The sequence below is a fragment of the Centroberyx gerrardi genome, chromosome 13, assembly GCF_048128805.1.
Source record: "Centroberyx gerrardi isolate f3 chromosome 13, fCenGer3.hap1.cur.20231027, whole genome shotgun sequence".
Lineage (NCBI taxonomy): Eukaryota > Metazoa > Chordata > Actinopteri > Beryciformes > Berycidae > Centroberyx > Centroberyx gerrardi.
In genome coordinates this window covers 10,036,635-10,064,439 of record NC_136009.1, presented here as the reverse complement: position 1 = coordinate 10,064,439, position 27,805 = coordinate 10,036,635, and the positions used below count along the sequence as shown (strand labels likewise).

Genomic DNA, 27,805 nt, shown 5'->3' with positions numbered 1-27,805 from the left:
CCGCTCCGACAGCGACTACGAGCTCTCGCCCAAGTCCATGTCTCGAAACTCTTCCATCGTCGGTGAACTGTGAGTTGGTTGCATCAATCGTTGAGATGGACCTTTGTGATATATTCACCATGAGCTAAATAGCTTTTCTCATTTCAGGCATGGAGAAGACTTGATTGTGACTCCATTTGCCCAGGTAAGAGTTCTTATATTATTATTCTTGCCTGTTGGATTTTGGATTCTTTCATAATTAGCATTTTTTGAAAAACTTTTGAAAAAGCTTTTTCAATTTATGACATTATCAACATCAAATTTGGTACACAGCTGATTCATAAATGGGCCCAATTGGATAAAAATTATGTCATTAACCAATGAACATGATGGATTGACCATAACTCATCAAGCAATCCAATCATAACAAAACTTGGCACAACTGTTGAGTAAAGGGGAAGATGCATGTCTGTATTTTAAAGAATTTAAAAATTGACAGAATTTAGAATTCTAAATTCTACATTTTAAAATTTAGAATTTGGTGCTGATTCTCCAGCGCGAAGTATTGGTTAGTTAAGTTTGGTTGTGATTTGTCTCATCTCATAACAGCTTATAATTCTGGATGGGTTCACGCAATGAATACAAGGCTGTCTCAACCTTTATTTGAAATGGTCCCACAAGATTCTGTGCAAATCCATCCAAGGACGGCCAAATGGTGACATTTTAACTATGTCACCATTCACAGTAATGTTGACACACTGATGGATGCAAATAGGTCCTGTCAAAATGTCATGTGATGGATATTGTCTCATTATGAAACTTGTTGTGACTGTCAAATCCTAGTGTTTGAACGTTTCTATAAACCTCCTAACAGTCCAATAAAGACTATTCATTCTAAGGAATAATTGAATACCCCTTATGGTCAGATAACTGATGGTTCTGATGGCTACGTAACTTAAAATAACTTTATGTAGTTAATATGTTGCTCATATTACCCCAGCATTCTTATTCTTTTAGGTTCTGGCCAGTCTTCGCACTGTCAGGAACAACTTCACCACCTTGACGAATGTACAGTGTACATCCAATAAGTAAGTCATTTCATTATTTTTCTCTTCCTTCTATCTTGCAGTAGTGTTTTCTCCTTTTGTGAATGCATGCTGCAGAATGTCTTCAGCTAATTAAGCATCAAAGTTTCCATACTGGGCACATTTTCATTATTAGGGTGCTGAAAGAAAGCCTTAAAGAAGGAGACTTTATTACCCCAATCTTTTACCACTACTTGATTTTCAACTCAGTGTGGGACGGCTTCAATTTAACTTGGAATAAATCTCAAATCAAATCAAAAAATTACATGTCCACCCTAAAATGGGAATGCAAATTTTATAGGACAAGAATATATGTCACTGATTCTAGTTGTTTGGGGACAAATAGGATGCTCCCATTTTAGATGTCAACATGCCTCACTTGGGGGCGCCAGTGCGTCATAGATGTTTCTCAAAGCGGCGCCGCTAGTTGGCAAATTCAGACTAAAGCGGGTACAGACTTCACCCTCAACTCTCCCCAAGAGTCCTGTTCTTGTTTTGCAGGACCTGGTTACATCTACAATGTTGAAATCCTATAGTGTTGAAATCCTAAAATCGACGTAGCAGTTGGACATGGCATGTGTTTGATGTGTGCCTCACTTGACTGGCAGAATCACATCTAAAGCTCTCTGTGATCACCGAACTGGGTCAGAATAGTCACATCGAGCCTGCCAGCAGTGAAGACATGGAGTTAATATGACCTCAGATAGAGGGGTCACTATGAGCCGTAACTGTGTTAGACATGACGCTGTCACATGGTAGACAGTCTGACCATGTGTGACCCTCAAAGAGTTGAGAGAACTGAAGAGGCATCTGTTTCATGTTTGTGCTATGAAAACAACTGCTGCTGAAACCAAATCACACAGAGAAGAATGCAGCCATTTGTTACATATCAAAGGGTTTCATACACACAGGCACATTTTCATACTTTCTGACTTGTTTCTGTCTGGTTGTAGGAGGTCTCCTGCTGCGAATCAGCCTCCTGTCACCAAAGTTTGTCTGTCAGGTGAGTTCTGCAAGAAAGTGAATCTACTCACACATTCATTTTGGTAGTTTGTGAGGTTTGTTAATTTCTCTGTTTCCAGGCAGTCAAATGTCAAGCTTAGCTGCATGTGGGTTAAAATGCTATACATAAAGATACTAAAGATACAAAAAACTAAGATAAGGAGATAAGGATCCAAAAATAAATATGTCCTAGTTACATATCCTCCAATTTTGAGTTGCATCTTGTTCAGTGTGTTTCAGTTCAGTCAGTTATTCAGAAAAAAATATCCAAACCTAGAGACACTGAGAATTATTGGGCATGGAAATGTTGCTCCAAGTGATGGAAATACACACAGAAAAAATTTAAATAAATTTAAATGTAATTGTCAATCGAATTTGTAAAAATGTGTTGGAAGCCTGTAGCTCTGAACACCTGTTATAAACCCATTCCCTTATATAAATAAGTCAAGAACTTTTATGTTATTTTACAGTAGTCACAGACAGCTGAGTCTCAATCCTGCCATAAATTAAAGCCAGAGCTGGACATTTTACTGGCCTGTGACTAGTATTTCTCAGGATTTACAAAATTATCATCACCATTCATAATTTGAATGAGATCTAATGGAAATCGCATGCAAGTGGCACACAATGCCTCAGTATTCAGGCCACTGTACACTGGATACTTGGAGTGTACTTCTGCCAACACAGTTGGAGCCCTTGCAGCGTAAGTATTCAGCATATTTCACTATATGCAAATGCCAGATAGACTTTGACTAGAACTGTTATTCCGTCTCGAAATTTCCATGAAAACGCTGTAATCGATATTTACACTGCGAGCACAAACCATTTTATCCTTGAACCTGTCAGGCCTGCAAATAAAAGCTGTAATCTTCATGGTTATCAATTCAGGAAACTATGACTTGACAACAACAGAAAAATCCCCGCGCGCGCTTCGCTTACGTAATTACCTGAGAGGGGGAAAGAACGAGTGTGAGAAAAAGAGAGTGAAAGAAAGACCAACGATCTTTGATAGTCCAGATGCAGATCAGGTAGATGTGAAAGAGGGAAGGATGGGGGAAAGAAGGGGAGGAGGGAGGGAGGTGTGTGTGTGTGTGTGGTTGTGTGTGTGTGTGTGGGGGGGGGGTATTGGTTTCTGCTGCACTGGTTCCGCCGGGGCCAATTGACGTCAATATGGCCCACATACGGGTGCTCTCCACTTCCTATCAGCACAGATGGGCTGTTGGGAGCGTCCCCCGGCAGGAAAAAATACAAGACGACTGCGAGCCTCTTATTGTCCTTCCTCCTCCACACTTCTGCAAAACCTTGACCTTCTATAAAGTAACTGCTGATGAGTGAAGCTCGCCCATTAGTTCGCTACCTGGGAAAATGCAGTGAGAAACAAACATAATTGACTCTGATATGCGTTTGAATTTCTTTAGAATATTGGAAAACCTGAGATGCAGTACACTTGTTTTGACAGAATAATATAGTTTTTTTTTAAATACAATATCCAATACAGTATATTTTTTTAAATACCACTTTCATCATCATACAAGAAACATACACCTGCCGCTAAATAATGGTGATTGTTCACATATTACATCAAGGAGGCTTTAACAATGAACAATGTCACAGGGAAAGATGCCCTCATATCCTCCCCTATGCTGCTCTCTGTCTTGTGTTCGTCAACTCAATAGAATTTCATTGACCGGAAAAGGGGAACAGATTTTTCCTGTTTTGCGTCTGTGTTTTTTGGATGAGGCAATATTCCCACTGTTAATGAGCAGCGTTGTAGTGGAAAGAATACCTGCGTCTTTCTGGGCAACGGCTCCACGAAGATGGCTGCTTAAAAGCTTCTATGAGACTGTGAATAACTCTGTAGAGGGAGGAAAAGAAATGGCAGAGACACACACGCACACACACACACACACACACACACACACACAGGGCAACTTTTCTCAGAGAGGAAGAATGAGGTTAGAAAGAGAGAGAGGAGGAGGTTACAGTCGGAGACAAAGATGCCGCGGGTTCACGAGAAAGCGAGCGAGAGATTGTTGTCAGAGAGTGAGGTAAAACGCATGTAAAGGTCAGGGAGAGACGTCAGCATTTTTGAACTTTTTAATCAGAACAGATATGGGAAAAGCAGCGGGAAAAAAAAGGGCAAATCGGATGAAATAAACACAGAGAGCAGGAACGTGAACCGCAGTCACTGGGTGAAAGTGGACATGGGGGGGGGGGGGGGTCTGCCGAAATCAGATCAGTTGCAGTTGCGTCACTGCGGGGCTGTTTACGCTCATTAGCCGTGTTTCTCTAGTAACGTGAGGGGATTGTTATTTTCCGCATGTGAGTTTACAGTTCTACGCTTCGCCCCGTCTTGGCCTCATCGCACCGAGTCTCGTGAGCCGGGCAACAAAAGGCTCACTCTCGCCTGACTGATTTAGATTATAGGCTTTTCACTGTATTATGCTTGACAAATTGTACTTTTGAGGGAAAATGCTGCGGTTCTGACGTCTTTGACCGTCAGGCAGCGGTGATTAATCTGTAACGGTTATCACTGGTGTTAGCTGAATATCGTCACGGATGCTAAGTGCTCCGGGATGCGTGGCTGGGTCGTTTGAGCAAGCAGGGGATGTGCAACTTGTTATGTTCTTAGAGGGGATGGCAAAGTTTAACTGCTGATCTCTGACTGGCCTCCAAAAATGTATGTTTACAGCAGGCAAGTACCAAGTCAGGCATGAAATCACCTCCATATTAGTTTATCCCCATTAAGATCTTATTAATGCCTATGCATGTTTGCCTTTCTTTGTCTGATGCATGCCTCCTTCTTTACATTCGCAGCTTTGTTTGTGCAGCTCGCCAAGCCTGTTCCCACGAATTTGGTGCAGCTCAAACCATGTGACTTCGCAAAATGAATTAACCGAGGCAAACAACTACATTCTGACACACACACACACATTCTTTGCCCTGAAACTCCGCAGACATGTGACTTTGTGCGTAAAATGCCCAGGGTGTGGGCCCCGCTCAATAAGCATTGCTCATCCATCTTTTGTCTCATTTTGTAAACATGTCATGAAAGTCAAATAATGGGAGACGGGAATCTGAAACGGGTTATTCTGACAGCATAATGAGGCGGGATCGCATGTGGTTATCAATCTGCAGTTTTGTGGTAAATGCAGATGAGTAATCACTTTTAAGTAAGGGCAGCATTGTGTTTGCACAGGTTTCTCATCTTTCTTGTGCACATTTGTGCGTATGTGTGTGCGCATGCATGTGTGTGTACATCTTGCAAAGCCTCCACAGCCTAATAGCAGAGGAGAAATCCATATATGCTTAATGATAGTGGAAGATTTTATGTCAGAGGTGAAAACAAATTCACAAAATCACAAACTCTTCAGTTACTCTATTGCAGTCATTTATTTTGGTAACATTAATTACAGCAAAATTAATTAATTACAGCAAAAAACATCTAATGTCTCCATTCTTACAGCAAAATTAATGAAGCGTCTATATGTGATGAAAACCTTTTTTTTTGTTCAAATGTAACTCACTACTTTTTGTTGAACCACTCATACTTTTGCTTGTCTAATTTTTTAGACAGGTTACAATGACTGTGCAGTAATTCTGCTGTTTCCAAGCATTTCTCCTAAAATATTTCATTCAATTCAATATTTCCTCTGCCTAACAGCTCTGATAACTGTTCATATCATTATGATCAAGGTGGATAAACACTGCAGTATTCCTCAGTCTTACAAAGCAAAGCACAAAGCATTTGTCTTAAACACACAGTCTAGATGTTGGTGTTGAATGTTAAACTCTCAGTGGTAAAAAAAAAAAACACAATGAGGTACTGATCTTCTAAATATGTGCGGGACAGCTCAATAAATATCTCACCACATATATATTCTCAGAAATCCCAAGTCTTTCACATACAATATAATGTAGTGTACTCCTTGATATTTAAAGTAATTAATACATAAATGAGTGCATGGAAACACAGACGGGCAGATGACCACGCACTGTTTGCCAGTGGAATCGATCGACCGCATAAGAAATTTGTCCTCAGTCACTGCAGCTTGGCAGTCCGCTCCAGTCCCGTCCCGTGCAGCGACTCCGCTCCACCACGTGGGAGTCTGTGTCTGGTTTTCCAGGCGCCCGCCCAGAGCAGAGGATCCTGAGGGCTGGAAGCGTGCAGCCTGGTTAAGTATTTGAATTATGTCATTGACGTCAGCACAGCCATAAAGCTCGCTGCGGCCCATCCCTCAAGCCGACCCGTGCCAGCACAGCTCCATGGTGCATTGTGAAGGGGCTGTCAAACAGGCCTCGGCGCGGTGTGTGTGTGTGTGTGTTTGTGTGTGTGTGTGTGTGTGTGTGTATTACAGTGGAAGTCTGTTGTTTTGATAGGTGAATAGATTAGGCCGTACTTGTAAACTATGAAGAAACACAATCAGCAGTGAGGGTTGTTTGCCAAGAGAATACAAAGAGCGATAGTGTGGTTTCGGGGTTGGACCTGAATGTCCACCACACCACACAGACTCCCCAGAGTTTGCTTCCTTAACATTATGCAACACCTGTAACATCATATCAAAATGCATTCTATAAATTGGTCATTTATTTTAATGAATTTTAATTAACACACCTTATATTTATCTCTTTTTATGATCTGACAATGGGCGTGTGAGAAACAGGCTTCTGGCTCTGAGACAATGAGAAATTTTTCTTGGTAATCTGATAAATGTTTTTGTAAGATAAGATGAAGCATCAATCTCTGTGGGGACATTGGCTACCGGCAGCAGCAGTTATGGGAGGTTATGGGATTGAGCAGTGAAAAAAGAAAACCGAATATAAGCACATAAATGGAATATAAAAATAAGCTATAAAAGTAGTAATAGTAGTAGTAATTCAAGTCATAAAACATTAATAAAACCATAAAAGCAATATTATAGAATATAAACAATTGTGGGGTTATCTAAATACTAAAATATCAAAATGTAGACTGTAAGAGTGGGAAATGTGAGAAATACGGGTTACTTACATTCATGGATTTACTTACAGTTGTTACTTATATGTAATAGTAATAGTAATAGTCTCAATTGCTTACTTAAATATGGATTTCTAAAAAATAAATATGTTTAAGTATATACAATATACAGTATATGTATAAACTTATTTGCTATATAATGTATATGTATAAATCTAAGTATACATAAACAGTGTTATAAAATTATCAATGTGTATACAGGAAGAAATAGTGGAACCATTATAAAAATGTGCATGTAAATAAAGCGTGAAACTGAGGAAGCAGATATATAAATTTACAGAAACACACATGATGCAAATGATGTAAGCTTGTGTTTGCTGTAGTCAAGGAGCAAACAGCATGAAATTGGCTGCAGGCCAGTCACTGATGAAATCTAAGGTATTTACAGTTTATTGTGTTTTCCCGTCTAAACCGAATAACTCTGGGTTGACTCTGTTCACCTGTAGAGAATCTCCGCTTGTGTCTCAGTCTGATCTGACAAACCTCTCTTTCTCTCTCTCTCTCTCTCTCTCTCTCTCTCTCTCTCTCTCTCTCTCTCTCTCTCCATATACAGTATGTCTGTCTCTCTTTTCTCTGTCTGGACAAGTGAGGTAGTTGACGCGCATGGGGGGATGATACAGTGTTGATTCATTGTGCCCCCCTCTCCCCCCTCGGCCCCACGTGTAACGCAAAGACAAACACAAACACCGCCAAGTACGTGCATGTATCGACATAAGTGTGTGTACATTGCTCGCAATCGCTTTCTCCTTCATCGTGCGGTGAGGTCGAGAAGCGAGGTATGCGTTTGTGTGTGTGTACGTGCCGATACTGCGGAAATGCTTACACTCCAACCGGCATCAATGAGTCAAACCTTTTCTCATTGAACCTCTGTTGTAATTGACTCCTTTATTTCCTGTAAGTCAAATTAATATGGATAAAACATGACATGAGCCACATTAGTCACACATCAGTTGCCCGTGTGTGAAAAATCAAATATCACATGCACAGCGATATTAACGCGGGCCCTTTGTGCAAACATCAGCTGTTCTTCAAGGCTGTGTAAGCTGCTGAAACCATGCTGTATCTCTTCAGTGTGTAGTATAATAGATGGGGCTGCCCAGTTCTGCAGCCAGACGGCGAGGGAAACAGGCTTTTGAGGGGAGGGGGGTGAGAGCACAGAAAGGGGCAGTGTGAGGTGGATGTGAGCGGGTTGGGGGTTTGGGGGGGGGGGCGGGGCGGGTTGCCGAGCCCAGCCCCGGTCGTTAGTGCAGTTGATGGCTCCCACAGAGGCTGGTTTGTGGCCCTGTAAGAAGTGGAGAGATGGAGGGAAAAGGGAGAGAGAGAGAGAGAGAGGGGAGGGGAGGGGGGCAAACTGAGTCCGTCTGCACACTGAGGTCTGTTGTCCTCTCAGCAGCCTCCAGCATATGGCCAAAGCATTAGGGCTCACTGGAGGAACCGAAAAAAAAAAAAAAAAAAATCGACCTCCGCTGAAAAAAACCAGGCCTGTAGTCTGGAAAAGTACGTCGCGCTCTGTGTTGGAGCAGGTTTTTCAGACTGTGAAAGTGCGTCACACCACCTTTTGACTGGTGACTCTGTAACGTCTCTCGACTCATTTAGCACCGCATTTATGATCAACTAGAGGTGATGATGGATTCAACAGTCCCATCTACTCCCGCTGTATGTGTGTGTGTGTGTGTGTGCATATCTCTCCATTGTTCACCACTTCAGCTCACACATTGACTGTAACATGAGTCATGCTAAACGGAGGTGGCTCCGGTTTATACGTTTTCGTTTTTAGGAAACACAACAGATGAGTGTGTTTAGTTCGGCCTCAATTAAATGGTTTTTAGGCCCCTCTGTGTTACGAGGCCGAAGCCAATAAAGCCTTGTATTGCAGTCTAGACCATCTTAGGCTCAGAGAGTCCGTCTCGGTCTGGCCCTGCCATCAAATTCTGGACTCCGTCTGTATACGAAATCGCCGCCCGCTTCAAAATGAACTGAATCCCAGTCATACAGGCGGTGCGGACGATGGAGCCTTTGATGTTGTCGGGACTGCCCCGTGAAAACGTCTAATGTCTCCATATATCCTCATCGGAGGGAACGGGGGCAGGATGTGGTCGCACCTTCTTGGCACGGTCTCCTCTACCCCTATGGCTCAAGGCAGCCGCATGCTGGTGTGTGCCTGGTTTTCAACAGGCCGCCGCCTTGTGAGTGCACCGCTTTGATGTCGTACTTTCTGCTCCGTGTCACTAACTTTAACATGGATGGGATGCCAATGGTTCCTGTGAATAATTTGGGTTATGAGGCTTAGGGGCCAATGATATATTGCAGCCAAATTCTCCAACCTGGGACTCAAGTTAAGGGAATTCTGTTAAGTGTGCTCTTTTGACATGAAGACCCAGTGGATACAAGCCTGTGACACTCTGGGTTCCAACCTATAGTTTCTGAAACAGTGCTGTAGACATATGGCGTGACGTCCAACAACGTAGTTAAACCTATACAGTCGCAACTTGTCTCTCCTTTGTGATTTAGGAGAGTCGCTGTCATCACGTTGTGCTGATACCTTTCATTAGCGAGAAGCAGACTCAACTGCACAGTACACCGCATGTGATTTCGTTTGAGTTCTTTGTTAAACGCCAGTGGTTCAGAGCCTGTATTCCGTCACTGCGCTTTGAAGTGCTTTGATCCACTATATTGACGTAAATTGGGGAGCAGCACGCTGGCTGTCCTGTTGTGCTAAGCATATGGGGTAAATCTCTTCCATGTGTGAAGCCCTATGAAGTCGAGATCAGTGTTTTCCACAGAAAAAAGGAAGGTGGGGAGGTCCAGATGCGTTTGGTGTTAGCGCCCTCCTGGCAAAAATTAGTTGAATCAACATATAGTCTCCCTGCTTTACGTCTGCATACTGTACTGGGGCTGTAGCTGTAATTTGCTTCCTCTTGGTTTATCATCTCAAATCCCTTATAAATCACCATACTGCTTCTAGACCTTGCGTGCCTTCCACACGCGGGGTCATAACTCCCAAAAACACGGTTGTTTCGTCGAATGACAGCTCTGATTGTCTCCGGCAGTCACTCCATCATTCATCTATTCCGCTCCGTGTTTTGTGCGAGTTCAGGGCCAAAGAGGAAGCGCTTTGGTTTCTTTGGCACGCAGTCAGACCCTGGTCTGGACTCCCCCCAATTCAGGGAGTCAAAGTTTGCCTCTCGTGTTGCTTGTGCAAACACAGAGTTTGGTGTTTGATATAATTTTTTTCTCCCTCGGAGAGGTTCAGAGAGGAGAGAGCCAGTTCGGTCTAGCGTGGCGGTGCAGGCTGAGTTGCCGTTGCAGCTCCGCCTTGAAGTGGTCTGCATGTTTCAAAAAGGAAGCCGTTACTGGGGAACATCAGAGGGCTTGAAGTTTGGGAAGTTGTAGCAGTTGTCTTTGCAACATTTTGAAAAGTGTGTCAAGCAAGTTGTCCTCCTAAAATGCTGATTTTTCTCTCTGCCTCTTTTTCCCTTTCTAGACCTCCTTCTCTCTCCCTCAGTTCTTTTTGTCCCCGTAGTCCTGTTATATTAGATATCATAGTGATGCATCAACCTGCTCCATATTTCAGGATCTTCTGTTGCCCTGCTGCTTGTTTGCTGCTTAGGGGTGAAAACCTCATGTGAGAAGTGTGTGTGTGTGTGTGTGTGTGTGTGTGTGTGTTTGGATGGGAGGGGGGTCACTGGCACATCAACAGCAGGAGGCAGCAGACCGCCTAGTTCGCACGGCAGAGTTGGGGCAAGAGAGCGGGAGTGAAAGGGGGAAGAGAGAGCTACAGAGAGAGAGAGAGAGAGAGAGAGAGAGGGAGACAGGGTGGGGGATTGAGACAGAATGGGAGGGGGCATGCAGCGAGCATGAGAGTGAGGGAAAGAAGGGGTATTGACAACAGAGAGAAGGAGCTACAGAGAGAAAGAGCGAGACGGCAAACGGTAACTCTAGCCTCAGTCTGTCTGAGAGGACGACTCGCCTGAACTTTCTGAAGTGGTGGAGCGGAACAGGATGAAGGAGCTGTGTGTGCACACCTCCTCCTCTTCCTCCTCGTCCCCGGGACGTCCCGTGGGACAACCCTCTGTGACCCTGGGACCCCCGCACATGGTGCCGGGGGGCTCTGCCATGGATATGGATCCTCTGGGTCCTGAGTACGTGTCCATGTGTCTGTTGGCAGATGAGTCCTACCAGAAGCTGGCTATGGAGACCATGGAGGAGCTGGACTGGTGTCTGGACCAGCTGGAGACCATCCAGACCTACCGCTCCGTCAGCGACATGGCCTCCAACAAGGTACGAGCATTTACCCTATATATTGTATATATACTGTGTATATATATGGACAAACAAAATGGTCATCTGTGGGAAGCATTTGTGATAACATTACCTGAGCCTTGAAAAAGTTGAAGTCTATCCACCATTTGCATGAGCAAATTTAGTGGAGGGATGTGTGTGTGTGTGTGTGTGTGGGGGGGGGGGGGGTTAAGTTGCTGCTGTTAGTTGATGTATGGTGGATGTGCATTTGGGCTGCTTGATATGCAAGATACATTTCCCATCATTCTCGAATCAAAAACATTTTACCCTCATATTTTAGACATTTTTCTGATACTTCTAACTAGAGTGTGATTGCAAACAATAAAATAAGCTTTAACCTCTGTCTCAGCTAATAATAAAGTGCCAAAACAACAATGCACAGGCAGCAGAATAATTCAAAATAAATCCTTTGTCCCCATAATATTCATGTATGATCTATAATAAAGGAGTACTTGGTATAAAAAATAATACAAGCAGAAAAAAGTTTTTTGGGCAGGACAAGGACTTGAGGATTTCATAGGATAATATATAACTGATGAAAACCTTGAATCTCCAAAAGGTCAAAGAAACAAAGAAAAACAGCCTCATTTTCAGCTTGACCGCCATGAATGTTTGAGTTTATCCAGTGGGTTTTGAATGGCTTTCATCAGCCTAAGAGATCAGAGAATTTTCTCAACCCATAGAGAAGCATGAAATCCTTCCATTGTGTAGTGAAAACATGAAACTCATCAAAACCGGAGGTACGAGGTTTTCACACGACAACAGTGATATGCCGTGCTTTATAATGATTGATGCCTGTATTCCTAGTGCCTTACAGTGCCAGTCACACTGTTAACGTTAGCTGTGTCAATGCCATGCTCTACCCACTGAGGTCCAGATGACCATAAGACCACCCAGGAACCGCCACACCACCACATCACACCACCACTATACAATGTCATGTCTCAACCCACAATTAGCCACGTCTGACATCAAAGACCCCTCACTTAATTAATGGGTATCACAAGTTTAATCTCAAGTCTAATTTTGATTTATGATAGTAGATAGAAATCATTAGGTTTGTTGGGTGGATACTATTGTCACAGTAGGTGTTGCTCTGTAATCGGACGGCAGAACACAAACATATTGAGACTGGACTGGACATCTGATGATGACTTTATTGGCTTGTGCACGACTGTACAATTGGTCTTTGTTGCAGTAGTTGTCACTCTGCAGGGTATATGCAAAATGTAAATAGCTTTTTTGCCACATTGACGCACTTGCAAAGCAACATCACCACCAAGTTCCTGTTATCTTTGAATAACATTACTGCCTGTATTCCATGGAAGGCGTTGTTCTATTTTAATTTTCTTACCACATTCAAATGACCTCACCAGACACAGAGCATGTTAGAGAAAGCAGTGCTATCAGAGTAACGCATGCAGAATGATTCACACTGCATGCATTTCAAGTACATTTAGCATTTCTGTTTGTGTGGTGTGGATGGTGGCACTGTTGCAGCGTTGAGCTTAGTAGGACATGGATCCCACTTTTTCCAGTGACATCATTATAAAAGGTCATGTTTAACTAACAGACACCACTTTGGCCTGACCGTGGTTTAAAATTAACAGTGAAGAAGAGGAGTCATTAGAGGAAAGTTCAGCCTGGCTTAAAGGTTACCCTTTACACCGTGAAAACCTCTAGTACAGTATTTGGTGGACTAGAGTCTAGAGCTGAACAATAAATTCTTAACTTAACCTTTTATCATACTCACTCATATCAACTCAGTAAATCCTGCATACTGACATCTATTTTGTTTTCAAAATCACTTTTCTTTAAACAATTTTAAAGTTCTAAAAAATTTATGACAAGAAAAACTAATATATAAATACTAATATATTAACTTTTGTGTACTAATTCACAATGTATTTTGAAACTTAAATTCACTGTACCAAATGATAGGGCATCCATTCTCAACAATTGGCATTATAGACTGGATAAGTGGAATATTTTACCCCCCCAAAAAAAGTTTGTATATTGAATTTTTATGAAAATCCACTTCCTGAATTGGTTGAATTGAAAGTGAATGAACACACTGCAGTACTACTGAACTAGAAAAACTGATTACTTCCCTTTCCGTTGATGCACATAAATGTTTAACCTTGCTGGTTTACAACACCTTGTCATTTGTGCAGACCTCATCCCCCTGTCGCTATATACAGTATTACTCAACCCCAACGCAGACAGAGGAGACAGTATGGCGGCGTCAGAATATAAACTCCCAGGGTGGCGTTGTCCGCTTCCTTCCAGTAGTCTACACACACACAGTGGCGATACAGCGGTGCTGCGGTCTGGGGGAGGAATGGAGGAGAGGAGGAGGGGAGTCAGACTGTGACGGGTGACTGTGACCGTGACCCGGTTTCCTGTCTCTTTATTTCCTGTGACCCCCACCCCCCCTCCCCCTGCCGCCCCCCTCTCCTGCTTCTCTGCTCCCTGGTCACCAGACGACAATAGACAGCTCTTGGGCTAGGCAGCCAGGTTGAGTCTTTACAGTCATCCGCGTCACTGGGACTCTCAAGACAATGAGGCCGAGGCCCTGCAGGCACACAACAACACAGTCACTTGGTCAGGCATGCTACATGGCACATTGTTAGCTGTGAGTCATATTCCTCCCATATGCATGGCCCAATGCCACTAGTTTTATGATTGACCAATGCTGTATTTTCAGGAATACACGCTGAAAGAGTGGAGGTCAAGAGATTAAGATATCACAATTTAGATTTGCCAATGTGTTCAATTGTTGTGCAATTGTGCAGGGACCCATGTACACAGTCATTGCAAAATTGGCATCATACATCGTTTTCATTCTTGCACCAGTGACACCGTTAATCATCTAGGCCAGTGATTCTTAACCAAGGACCCCAAATTTAGTCTATATTAGGACCACGAACCCCCATTTGATGAGATTTTGTCTCTCGGACCCAAATCTGAGAATATTTTTATTGTTAGATGTGATTTTGTCCAGAATTCCACGATTATCTGTGTTGTAGGTAGAGAGATAACACACACTATGATCAAAATAGTCATTCTTCTACATTCTCTAATTGTGTGAAATAACAATTCATCAATTTGCTGGGGACCCTCAAGGACCCCTGGTGGTCCCCGGACCCCACGTTGAGAACCACTAATCTAGGCTGTGTGTGTGCAGCATCTGCAGGCTTCTGCTCCTGCTCCAGCGTTAACATGACGTGATACCTGACAAGGCGCCCGCTCCTCTTCAGAACCCAAAAGTTAATGACCACCATTACCGCTCATGCGTGGAGAGGATGTAATAGAGAACGTCGGTCCACCTATGACCAAACCGAGGGTGTCTCCGCTTTCGTTTTCCAAGGGCACAGGTGTATCCGGGGGTTCGGGGGGACCACACACCCTGCCGACCGCCGGCCAGCCCGGTCGCTGTGACCTCAGAGCGGGGAGCTGCTCCCCTGCCCCATCACTATCATTAGCCCCAGCCACACTTCCATTCTGACGTTGGTGACGGCCTTGGACAAACACTGCCATCTGAATCCAGTTAGCAGGAGCGGCGCTTTGCGGGTTAGCGTGCGAGCGAGCCCCCGAGCAGAGCGCAAGCCAGTAGGAAACTTTAACTCACGTGTGGTCACTTCGGCTTTGAAGCGCCGCCGTCTTTCGGAGGGGAAAAAATGACAAAATTATTGAAACAGATGTAGCGGCGGGTCAGTAGCTCTAGCAAGGGTAATGGACGTTAAATTATAGTGTGGTGATTCCGTTTGACTGGAGGGGCGGTGAGGGGATGAGATGAGACGAGCTGCAATAGTGATTATACTGCTTAATTGTAAATAAAATGTGTTTTACATCTATAAGCTGCCATTTATCATGGAAATAAAGCATAAAGAGGAAGGTAAATATGAATCTTGTTTTGACTGTAACACTTTTTCTGCATACTCCTGTCTAGGAAATGTGTATTTCTAGTGCAACTAAATGGTGAAAAGTCCTTAGGCGTGTTGACACTGTAAACAGCCGCAAATGGGACAGAGGCGGCTGACATTGGCTAAGTCTGGGCTTTGTCAGCTTGCATGGTATTGCAAAATGTTGGTCAAACTGTGCAATCAGGCCCATTTCTATCTCTCCATCTCTTTCTGTTTCATCTAAGGTCAAAGGAGCTGTAAGAACTGGGCCAGTGCTTAAAGATTAGTCCTTTAGTAATACATCCATATCATTTTTTAATTTACGTCAGCATGACTGTTTGCTGAATTTGTAATCTGGGACTTTACCGAGTGCTCAGGTATGTTTGTTGTTTGGTGCCCGAGGCCATGCTAGGCAGCTGGATGTCTACCAGTAAATGACCTCAGCGAGTGAGTCTATCAGCGAAGGAGCAAAGGGAAGTAGGTGGGGACACATGCTCGGGCCTGCGAGGGAGGGCGGAGCCATCGATCTCAGATAGACTGTGGAGGCCGGTCAGTCAAGTCAGCTTTATCGCTATACGTTTCCTGTCTGACGCCACATCAGAGAAGAGAGTACACAGAGGAGGCAGGCACAGTCTCAGACACGCTGAACCGGGCTGTTTTCTCTTTTGGAACTTTACAGGCTTTCTTTACCTACAGTGTTTTGGCTTTGCTTGAGTGACAATGGGACTATGCTGTTCTGAAAAGAGTAAGAAAAACTTTGGGATGCCTACAAGTTGGAAACTGGTGAGTTGGATATGGAGCGACTGTGTTTTGTGCTGTAAATTAGTGTAATCTGCCATATGGAGATTGTGGTTGATTGAATTGATTTTATCCAAGGTAAAATAATTTATCTAAGAAGGTACATTGATGAAGGGCAAGTATTGTATTTAGTTTGTGTTTTTCATGAATTACATTGGGAATTGTGTGTCTCATATTGGCTTGGTTGTTTTAGGATTAGGGTCAGTAAGACAAAGCTTGCACTGTGCAGATATTGGGCTAGAAAGAAAATCATTTCACTTTTTGAGTCAATTTTCCGAAGAGTTCAATTGATCACAACATGATCACCGGTAAATTGTGTTCTGGCTTTCACCCTAAGACATCAGGATGTCATTTTGGGCCGTACTGCACAAAGAGAGCAGAGCAGCAGAGCAGCATCCACAGCACGCACCTCTCTCCACACAGTATCTTATCGCCATCTGTTTTGAATATGCAAACTTTCTTTTGGGGCCGCGGCTCATCTTCTTCCGAGAATGACCCACAAGCTTTTTCGCTATATTATGTGGAACTAGATTACCTAAGAAAAGGGCTTGTTCTGAATGTGAGCGCTCTTGGCTAACATAACAGGATGTATGGGTTGACGCCATGCGTTGAGTAATCTACCCTCCTGAGCACACTCATGGACCTGTCATCATGCTGGAGCATATGCCGTGCGTCTGAGCCGAACTGTATGACCCAGGAGGGGAAAACACAGAGCGACATGTGGCTCTGTCTGATTCATTTCCTAGAGGTCACACAATACACGCCGTTCCCCTGCTTTAAAGAATGAATTACAAGTCCCTTTGAATGGAATAAAGCCGCCTGATTCCAAGCTCAGTTCTTTTTCTTTTTTTTCTTTACGAGCTTTCTTTGATTTTTATGGACTGTCTCTGGCAGTTAGATTTGTGGGGGTTTCGAGTGCAGCCAAAGCTTTGAGAGTGGCGTTCAAGTTTCACAGTCAAGTAGAAGTTCGCTGTCTACTTGACAGCTATTAGACAGCTGTGGAGGCCAGAGAGTGCCTGCTTCAGTAAGAAGAAAAAAGGCCCCATTGTGAGAATTAAAAGGATTAAAAAAAAAAGCTTGCAAAAAGGCACAATTACGGTTGAAAATTCTTTTCATATGCCATATTATGGTAATTTTGCTCATTCGGGATGTCAAGAAGAGGCAAAAAGATTAAAAGGAAAACTCACATTGTCAGGAAAAGTGTTTGTCTGCACCATTATTCCAGTGTGTTGAGTATTAGAAATAGGATAAAGTCAGGCTGTGGTTGCGCATTTCTCGATAAGAAAGGCCATTTTGATAATTGATATCAGCAGTGTTGGTCAGAAGCTCCTAACTCAGGAAGTGTGTGCTAAACTACTGTGTGTGTGTGTGTGTGTGTGTTTTTGCAGTGTGTGTGTGTAGCCTAGCTGTGCCTCTATCTACAGCATCTCTGCGGTGTACGTGTGTGTGTGTGTGTGTGTGTGTGTGTGTGTGGGGTCTATCTGTTTCTGAGTCTGTGGTACATGCCTGTGTGTGTGTGTGTGTGTGTGTGTGTGTGTGTGTGTGAGTATGTGGCGTGATGTGATGTGTTTAGAGGGGGGACCACCATGAGAACGACTGAGCGGGCCACGTGACTCTGTTGCCATGGCGTTCAGGTTGTCGTGCAATTGGTGGTACGCTGGTGGGCTACAGACTGAGATCTCTCTCTCTCTCTCTCTCTCTCTCTCTCTCTCTCTCTCTCTCTCTCTCTCTCTCTCTCTCTCTCTCTCTCTCTCTCTCTCTCTCTCACATCTACCTCATCTCCATTTGTGTCTTCCCCTCTACAGACGGCTTGCTGCAGTGAGGCAAAAAAAGTACACGCTGTTTTACTGAAAATATATAATAGACACAGTACACTGATATCGACAACAAGTACATTCTATGAGTAGGTGTTTCGAAACAGCGTTACCCTGAAGGACTCGCTGTCTACAGCAGCTTAGTGTACTATTCTGTTGCAAAAAGAACACTCAAAGCCAAACTAGCCAATTAATACCCTGTGTCTTGTCGCCCATGTGATGTGCTTTGAAGCCTCACATTGCGCAGTATGCGTTGGATCTGTTCTGCATTACTGAGCAGGGGGAGAGAATTGAGAAGGGAGGGAGGGAAGAGAGAGAGAGAGAAGGAGAGAGAGAGATGGGGGGGGGGGGGGGGGGGGATTCTCCAAGCTCCTGTTTTCTGCAGTGGTGTGCATGGCTTAGTGTTTAGTGAGGGAGGGAAGCAGAGAGAGAGAGACAGACAGACAGAGAGAGAGAGAGAGACTCCACCAGCCTGTCTGCTACAGGGGACTCTACGGCTGGAAGCCCCCCCACCCCGCCTCCTTTCGTCCCCTCCTTTCCTTCCCCTTTCCTTTCCTCCCTCTCTTGGAGCCCGCCTTTCCTCTTCTGCCTCGCTCAGACCGGGCAGGAGACCGCTGGATCTCCTCCTCGTGTCACCGGATTCCGTTCGGACAGCGGCAGGAGGAGAGAGGGAGGTTTTAGAGAGAGAGGCAGCAAGGAAGAGAGACGCAGAGACAAAAAGACAGAAAGGGGAAATATTGATTACAGCCGGGAGAGGGGGATTCCATCGCTCTCTAGCTGCTGGTTTGCGAGCGCGTCCTGGAAAAAAACGGGGGGGGGCGGATGACACCAGGGATGAGGAGGTGGCTGGGGATGCGGGGGTCTGTCGCAACCCCTCTCTAGAGAGTTCAGCTGGGGCTTCGTTGTGTTTTTCAAACCGTAGCCGAGCGTCGGAAGCCAGCGATTTGCTGGTGCCTTGAGCTTCGGGCTGCAGGTTTGAGCTCAGCCTTGGGGGTCCACTCAGAGAGGAGCGTACAGGGCTTCTGCTGGGGAGCGCCAGGGGCACAGCACAGCTCAGCACCATGCCTGAGGCCAACTACCTGCTCTCTGTCTCCTGGGGATACATCAAGGTGTGTCCCAACGGAGAGCTGGATTGGAAGGGACTCTGAGTGTGTGTGTGTGTATGTGTGTGCGTGGGTGTTCGTTTGTGTACAGTTATGCTCATGTCTTGCAGTATGCATTGTAGCTGCTCAAATGTCTCACATTACCCACAGAGATTTTGTTGTTGTTTCAGTTCCATATCTACATGCCTCTGAGCAGATTAGCCTAATTCTGTCATCATGCAATATCCAACGCTAGCTGAGTGGTTGTGTGTGTTGAGAAAAATCTGCCACATTTTGTTTTTGCTTGAAAAATTGTACATAAACATGATAATGCGTCTTGTTTGTTTATGCTGAAATGCTAAACGGTCAAGCTTAGTGACTAACTCGAACCAGGACCCGGAAAACATAAACACAGTCCTTATATGGTGTCTAAAAAAACAGGCCCAGCTCCCATGGGACATATTCCAATGGAAAATAACAGGAAACGCTTTATTCCTCTGCTCGGAAACGGCCGCAAAATGCAAGACATAATGAATGTGATTCTCCCTGTGTGTTTTCTAGAAGTATTTTTATTATGCGTCCACTTAATCTTATGTGTTCTTTTCTCTTTTTTTTCTATGACTCCAGTTCAAGAGGATGCTGAACCGGGAGCTGAGCCACCTGTCAGAGATGAGTCGCTCTGGCAACCAAGTGTCAGAGTACATCTCCAACACCTTCCTAGGTGAGCATGGTAGCACTCACACACACACACACACACACACACACACACGAATATGCATGCATGCACACAGACACGCACAACCACGTACACACAGATTGAAGCATGCATTGTACCAAAAAATGGTACACATAAGTCACACTATGCTACATGCATCAGTACAATGTGAGACTTAAACAAGCCAACGTCCTCCGGGGAATGCCATAGCCTGTGTGCCAAGGTCATGAGGTTCCTTAAGCATGTGCTGAGTAGTGGAGAACCTCGTAGTTGGTCTGCACCGCTGCTCTCAAACCAGTCTGATCTGGTCTGGAAGAGAGAGAGAGAGAGGGAGAGACAGAGAAAGAGTCGCTCTCACTGCAGAGAAAGGTGGAGGGAGGAAAGGGGGCTGTACTTAGGGAAGACTTCACTCCGGAGAGAAGAGCGGCAATGAGTGGGGGGAGAAAAGTGTTTGTGTGCACCCATGAGAGTGGCGAGTTGGTGCGTGTGTGTGTAGAGAGCCATGAGGGCCAGATAGACACTGCATTATTCATCAGGAGGACAGCAGTGTTTCCTTGTCTCTTAAAAGCCTAGTGGCGCTTTCGTGACTCACAGCCAGCCAGTCCGCTTCAGTCAGCAACTAAACAGTCAGTCAGCAGCCCGCCAGCTATCCAGTCAACAGCCTTTCAACTCTCCAACCAACCCACTATAGCCAGTAACGCAGTCCGCTGGTCGGCCAGGCAGCCAGTCTGCCAGCCTTTCAACCAGCCATCCAGCTAATCAGGCTTGTGTACGGACTACAGTTAGCAGCAGGTCTGACACTGGGACTCCACAGCTTGTCTGCCTTCTCCTCTGCTTAACTGCGCACTGCGCCGTTCTGCTCTGCCTGGTAAACATGCCTCCATCTTCTCCCCTCCGAGGGGGGGAAAAAACCCCAAAGGGGAACAGAGGGAAAAAGGGAAGGATGGAGCAACACAGAGATGGAGGGGATAATTGAGAAATAGAGGAATGAGGGATGGTGGATGGTGGAGAAATGAGATGTTTCTCAACACTAGAAATAACGTGGTGAAAGAGATTGCCGCACTTGGGGAGAAGAGACAAACACACGAGGAGGGAAGGAGGCTCAGCTTGGCTTTGAAGCTTAGCACTTTTGTTGTCATCTGCATTGCAGCTAGCACCTGTCAGGTGTAGTGAGATCATTTGTGCCTGTGCCTTGTAGAGAATGCAGCTGAGATATTTATTTTCACTGCGGCGTATGTGGTGCACATACACAGACAGACGGAGTCTCACACACACACACACAAACACACACACAGTGTCAGCTGCACACAGCATGTGAGAATCCCACTCAGTCTGAAAGGAAGTGGAATCACCTGCACCAAATAAACCCGCATACTTACTACTCCCTCCTCTAAACATTTCTGCCTAATATGAGCCAACTTTCCATATTTCTACGGATTGTTATGGTTTGACGTCACTCAGCTTCTCAGAATGCATGGGCCATTGAACTACTTTCAGATTTCATAACAGCTCATTAGTTCTTGGTGACCCATTATGTCAATAGGACATTCCTGTCAACATATATGAATGTTTTAGTATAATTGATTAATTTTCAATTGTTTGTCCATACTGCTGTGAACTGAATGGGATTGTTAATATTGGAGACTGTAATTGAAGGATTGCCTTGCTAATTGAGTAACTGTCAGTGGAGCTAATGATTTAATGTGGTGTCGCCTGAATGTGAGAGGTTAGAGTTAACTTTGTTTACTCAGTACAGTGGCAACACAGGCCAGGATAGTAATCCAGCATCCCTTGGTCTAGTCTGTCTTTTGTCTTTGGGAGAATTTGAAACCACTCTCTTACTCCTTTTCCTTTTATCCCCTTTCCTTTCCTTCGCTTCCCTTCTTCTCCTTCTCCCTTGTGTCCTACCCCCTTTACATTTTCCCCAGACAAGCAGAATGAGTTGGAGCTGCCGTGTCCAGTTCCCAAGTCCAGGGAGAGGAAGAGGAGGCAGGGCCACCAGGGGCATCATGGCGGCCAGCTGCAGCAGCAGCAGGGTGGGATGATGACTCAGATCAGCGGGGTGAGGAAGGTCAGCCACACTCCCGGCCTCTCCGGCTGCACCGTCAATCGCTTCGGGGTCAAGACGGACCAGGAGGAACTGCTGTCTAAGGTACGCAGATAAAACCTGGGAAAGGGACAGTTCAGAGAGAAACTTCCCCCAGTCTCATCCTAGCATTAAGACATGGAGAAGATGGAAAGTGATAGACACAGATGGTGAAAATGGTGTGGTGTATGGTGCTGGCTGAAAACCTTCACTTAAGTCCTCTCTGTCCATCCCTTCTTTCTCAGGACCTGGAGAACATCAATAAATGGGGCCTGAACATCTTCAGGGTGGCAGACCATTCCCACAACCGACCGCTCACATGCATCATGTACACCATCTTTCAGGTCAGTGCCCTCAAAAGCGGGCAAGCTTACACACACACACACACACACACACGCACGCACATATGGCTATAGCAGGCAAGAGGGCGGTGAGTCACCAACACATAGCCCACTTCAGTGTGTACAGTATGTTCTCTGTTATGTTCAGCTGTCAGTATCACTACAGCCCTAAGAACATCTGCTAGATGGAAACGAGCACTTAAAATTGATTTCTAACAGTGAATCATCCTGGCAGCGGCGCAGATTGTTTTCAATTTTCTGCCTTCTCTCTAGTATATGAATCACAATTTGCCAATTATTGGCGTCAAAATTGAATTTAAGGCCGGATCATCAATCTGCTTACAGCAACATTTAGAAGTTCCGTAGTGTCTTTCTCTTGTTAAGGTTTTGTTTTTCCCTTTCCTGTCTGTGTGTGGCATGCAGGAGCGAGACCTGATGAGGACGTTCAAGATTCCAACGGACACCTTTGTGACGTTCATGCTGACCCTGGAGGACCACTACCACTCGGACGTGGCCTACCACAACAGCCTGCACGCCGCCGACGTCGCCCAGTCCACACACATCCTCCTGTCCACCCCTGCGCTGGATGTGAGTGTCGTTGAATCTGTCCTGGTCAACTTGCTGTTCCTCTGTTATCAGCCTTTTTCATATCTTACTGTCCAGCAGCACCTATGATTTAAAAGTGTATCCATGGGTCCGTGAAAAGTCAGAAAAAGTCTTAGAATACATAAATCTACATAAATACATAAATACATAAATACATAAATCTAAATTTAAAGCCTTAAAAAGAATTAATGTCCTAAATTAAGTTATTAGAGGTTTTTTCACCTTGTGCTGTATGCCCACTAAACACAATTGGATTTAACAATTAATTTTTTCAGATTTTTTTTTTTCTGATACTGCCCATTTATAGTTTCAGAACTTTCAGTGGTTATGTTGAAAGGCTGGTTTTTGCCAGCTTTCTTTGTTCATTTTGGTTTTTAAATTGGTCTTAAATTTACTATTAGCATTAACAAAAGGTCTTTAAAAGATCTTAAAAAAGTCTTAAATCTGGCTTTTCAAAACCTGCAGATACTGTATTTTCTATTTGCTTACATCCTATTTGTTTACATCCTAGTCCTAGTCTCTGAAACTCGTCTTTTGTGGCAGACAGTAACAAATGTGTGGCTCTACGGTGAACCTTTCTAACCCCAAAGGTCAGACAGAGGTCTCTAGCTGATAAGGTTACTCTGTATCCTCTTATTGAATAACTTGGGGATTATTGTTTTAAGTTTTGACTGGCACTTCCAGTCACAAATACTTTCATGCCACTGAAACTGCATGCCAGACAGGATGACAAATGGAAGGACTGACATCACACCACCGTCTGAAGCCTTACCTTGTTAAGCCAGTTCCTTTACTGTAAAGCTCATCGCTGTATTTATATTCTTTTCTTCTTCCTCCTTCTCTTCAAACGCAGGCGGTCTTCACTGATCTGGAGATCTTGGCGGCCATTTTTGCCGCGGCCATTCATGATGTGGACCACCCAGGAGTGTCCAACCAGTTCCTCATCAACACCAGTAAGTCCTCTTTGGTACTTGTCATCCCTCACAAACGTTTACAGATTTCTGCAACACTGATCTATTTAGTCTACATTTATAAAAAATAAAAAATAGGCAGAAATGTTTGCATGGTTTAATGGGATTTGTCTTCGAATCATCGTGTGTTTTTAGGGACATGGGATGGTTACCATAGTTACCTGGCCGGAGTTAGAAAGCGAAAGCTCCATTTAATTTCTCTCTTCCTGTCATTTCTGCTCCCTTCCTCCCTCTCTCTCTCTCTCTCTCTCTCTCTCTCCCCCTCTTTCCCTCCCTGCCTGCAGACTCGGAGCTGGCTCTGATGTACAACGATGAGTCAGTGCTGGAGAACCACCACCTGGCCGTGGGCTTCAAGCTGCTGCAGGAGGACAACTGCGACATCTTCCAAAACCTCACCAAGAAACAGAGGCAGACCCTCAGGAGGATGGTCATAGACATGGTGAGGGAACGTCTGCATATCTTGTCTGATGAGTTTCCCTTGCATTATCCCTCAGTCTTTCCTTACATTATTTTCCTTTTTTCTCTCTTGCTCTCTGCCAGGTTTTGGCAACTGACATGTCGAAACACATGAGCTTGCTGGCTGACCTGAAGACCATGGTGGAGACCAAGAAGGTCACCAGCTCTGGAGTTCTGTTGCTGGACAACTATACAGACAGGATGCAGGTATGAGGCACGCTTGTATATACACACACACACACACACACACACACATTCACTCAGACGACCAAGACCGTGACACCAGATGCTTAAACGGTTGCTGTTCTGCAGGTTCTGCGTAACATGGTTCACTGTGCTGACCTGAGCAACCCGACCAAGTCTCTGGATCTGTACCGGCAGTGGACCGACCGGATCATGGACGAGTTCTTCCACCAGGGAGACAGAGAGAGGGAGAGGGGAATGGAGATCAGCCCCATGTGTGACAAGCACACCGCCTCAGTGGAGAGAACACAGGTAGAGAACGCATAGTAGAGTATCATTACAGTACAGATGTACAGTAACTGTTAAAGTCGTTCCAGCTCCCCGCCCCAAGTTGTCAATGTTTAAATGACATCACCCTCCTTAACTCTTCCAGGTGGGCTTCATCGATTACATCGTCCACCCGCTGTGGGAGACGTGGGCCGACCTGGTGCACCCGGACGCCCAGGACATCCTGGACACGCTGGAGGACAACCGGAACTGGTACCAGAGCATGATTCCCCAGAGCCCCTCGCCTCCCTTCTACACCAGCGACGGGGAGGGCGGCCCGCACGGGGAGCTGGAGGGCGGGCCGGTGGGGAGCAAGTTCCAGTTCGAGCTGACGCTGGACGACCAGGACGGACAGAGCGGAGAGACGGAGAGCGGGATGATGGAGACGGCCGACGGGTGCGACGATCAGGACGGGGTAGAAACGGCCACGCGCGACGTCTCCCCCGCCGAGACATAGCTGAACCCCTCGGTGGCTGTCTGGGTTTCGCTGAATTAATTTTATTGCAGTGGAGCAATCCTGCAATCTGGCTCTTCGGAGCTGCCTGGCTAAGAGGGCCTGACTGACTGTGGGCCCCCCCCTGCAGAGGAGGGTTGGAAACCCTGCGGCAGTTTGTTTTTGAGCCCCCGGAAAGGGAGGAAGAAGAGTGCTGCCTCAATTCTTTAAAGAAGGGACTACTGTAGAACTGCAGAGGCAGAGCTGGATCCTGGTTCTCACAGGTAAAGAAGGTGAAGCGGACGATATCTATCAATGTACTGGGACAAGTAAAGAACTCTGAGCTTGCACTTCAGGACATTTTTTATGTTCATTTAGATTCTTTGTATTGTGTTGGGATTGGACGCCACCTGGTAAAGTGTCCAACCAAACTACTGGTCAACATGTATTTGTAGTAGTTTACTTTTTTCTAACACTTGTCTAAAGACGTTGTGTGCCTTTTTTACAACCATGTCTTTTGTAAGTGTTTTTATAATTTATTGGACACATTCATGTAGCTGTAAAAGGTGTTTTCTACAAAGAGGACATATTTGTCTCACACAGTCTTCCTGATGTTCTGGCAATAGTATAAGCTTGTTCTCACAAAAAGTGTTCAGTGGATGTATCTCTAAAAATCATTTGACTTCCCAGCACAATTTGCACTTTGTGTCACAGGGCGAAGAGAGTGTACAAAGCATCAGTTATTTTCTAAGTCACAAGACATCATGTAAACATGTAAAACCAAATATTATTCTATTCGATGTATGTGAATATAGATACAGCCCCTATCCAAACATTTTACTAATTTCCAATAATTCATCACATAAGTTAATTAACTCACTTCCTTATAATTCAGTCTCCCTGAAAGTGGGAAAAAAGATATTTTGTGTTTGGTAAAAATGTCCAAAGTCCAAAAAGTTCTAAAGAACTCCAAAGATCTTGTGATGAAAGCACTTTGCCGTATTCACTGCCACCTTGGAAAAGTGTGACGCCATGCTTGACGAGTCTCTAATCGTAACATATCAATCCTCCATGCGGAAGTCAAATCGATCCCTCACATCCTCCAACAGAGTATGGAATCCACTCATTTCATCAAGCAACTCAAATTTTGAGCTGAATCAAGAGTTCAGGCTAATCACAGCCAACTAAACCAAATTATTTTGAGAACAGAATAAAACGACCTTGTCACACGATATTACGCTGAGCTCTTCCAGTAATCTCAGTCAAGGGGGAATTTCCCACCTTTTAATTCCTCCTTTTAGTTCATGAGCTCACACACACACACCTGTTGCGGTTAAGCATAAATTTTCTAACAGCATTCCAATCGAATGAACATACAAGTGACGCGTTTCAAGCTTTGAATTACTGTAGACACATGAACACAAGAAAACCCATTAGTGATAGAGTAGTCTTATCTTATTGTTTTTTTATTCCAGCACTTTGAGTATTTAGACAGTTCTGCAGCTGGTTGCCGATCTGTCCAACACTACCTTAAAGGTACCACATTGTTGTAGTAGTTGCAACCCTCGGAGTAGGGAGGTCAATATAGCGTCACAACATGATGACACTTCTTTTCCAGTGTGCGTGTGTGTGTGTGTGTGTGTGTGTATGTGTGTGTGCATGTGTGTGTGTAAACGATCACAGAGTCGCACAATCTCTTCTTGCACCCAGCCGTGTCGTGCTGACCCTTCAGCTGTTTGCAACAGTGTATTTATTATCTTTTCCTTGTACATGATAATATTGATATTGATTGATGATATTCACTGTACATTTGGTATTATTTATATGCACTACCACATGTCAAATCCCAGTTTGACTGAACGTGTCTGGTGGTTCTGATTTATTCTTTTTTTTTTTTTTTTTTTTTTTTTTTTTTTTAGCAAGGTTTTGCTAAGACCATAACATGAAGTTATGCCGTTCAATTTTGACCTTTTCTTGATGTTCTGATGAAACGGAGAGTTAGCAATTTCAAATGTATGTTTTAGTTTGAAATTACAAAAATGTTTGTACAGAAGTCTTAACGCGCAACATCTCGCTTGAGGTGCTTGGCAGAGAAAGTCGGACGTTTTTTGTTTTTTTTGTTCTTTTGTTTCTAGATCCTTATGAAGGCTGGATTGATTGTTACTGCAGTATATTGTGTACGGTGACGGGTCATTGTACAGCTATAAGCATATTTGCTGAAATATATGACATTGTTTCAAATGTATTTTTTCAGTGTTTTCCTCACACAATGTATGGTAAGATGGTGTATGTTGTGCTCAACAAATGTTTTCTATCAGATTATTAAAATGGGCATGAATTACTGAATTCTCTGTTTGATTCTGTATGTTATTCTGTCTGGTTAATGCAAATACGTAGATCATAAGCATTAGTGAATCATATGATCATGATTAGAGCTAATACCTTTGAGACCACCAAAATGTTTTAAACAAGGATTTGTTATAGATGGTAGATTCTGGTCTGTGGTTGCCATCTTCACATGTTGGAAAAACATCTGTTTGTTGAAAAGAGCAGTTTTCTATCAGCCTCTAATAAGAGTTCAAAAGGTTTCCATCCCTCCTGGCTGATCATGTGGACAGGGGGTGAAGCTTTGTTTGAATGTTTGATCTACAGTTTACAGTGTGACTGAAAGGCAACCAGCTGTGTTGCCCTCAGCTACCTTCA

At 44.4% G+C, this 27,805-nt stretch overlaps 1 protein-coding gene across 3 annotated transcripts; it reads left to right on the top strand.

Moving 5' to 3' along the window:
* LOC139933444 (3',5'-cyclic-AMP phosphodiesterase 4B-like) lies at positions 1-27,448 on the top strand. Of its 3 annotated transcripts, XM_071927522.2 has the most exons (14): positions 1-69; positions 148-184; positions 997-1,067; positions 2,018-2,067; positions 11,252-11,364; positions 19,612-19,705; positions 21,628-21,851; positions 22,031-22,129; positions 22,550-22,714; positions 23,586-23,685; positions 23,988-24,142; positions 24,244-24,366; positions 24,472-24,654; positions 24,776-27,448. In XM_071927522.2, the coding sequence occupies exons 1-14, from the start codon at positions 38-40 to the stop codon at positions 25,124-25,126; spliced, it is 1,797 nt and encodes a 598-aa protein (XP_071783623.2). In that variant the 5' UTR covers positions 1-37; the 3' UTR covers positions 25,127-27,448. The 3 variants fall into 3 exon arrangements, with proteins under 3 accessions (XP_071783623.2, XP_078144085.1, XP_071783624.1); XM_078287959.1 differs by lacking the exons at positions 1-69; positions 148-184; positions 997-1,067; positions 2,018-2,067; positions 11,252-11,364 and adding an exon at positions 15,874-16,073; XM_071927523.2 differs by lacking the exons at positions 1-69; positions 148-184; positions 997-1,067; positions 2,018-2,067; positions 11,252-11,364 and adding an exon at positions 18,235-19,011.
* Positions 27,449-27,805: the final 357 nt, after the last annotated feature.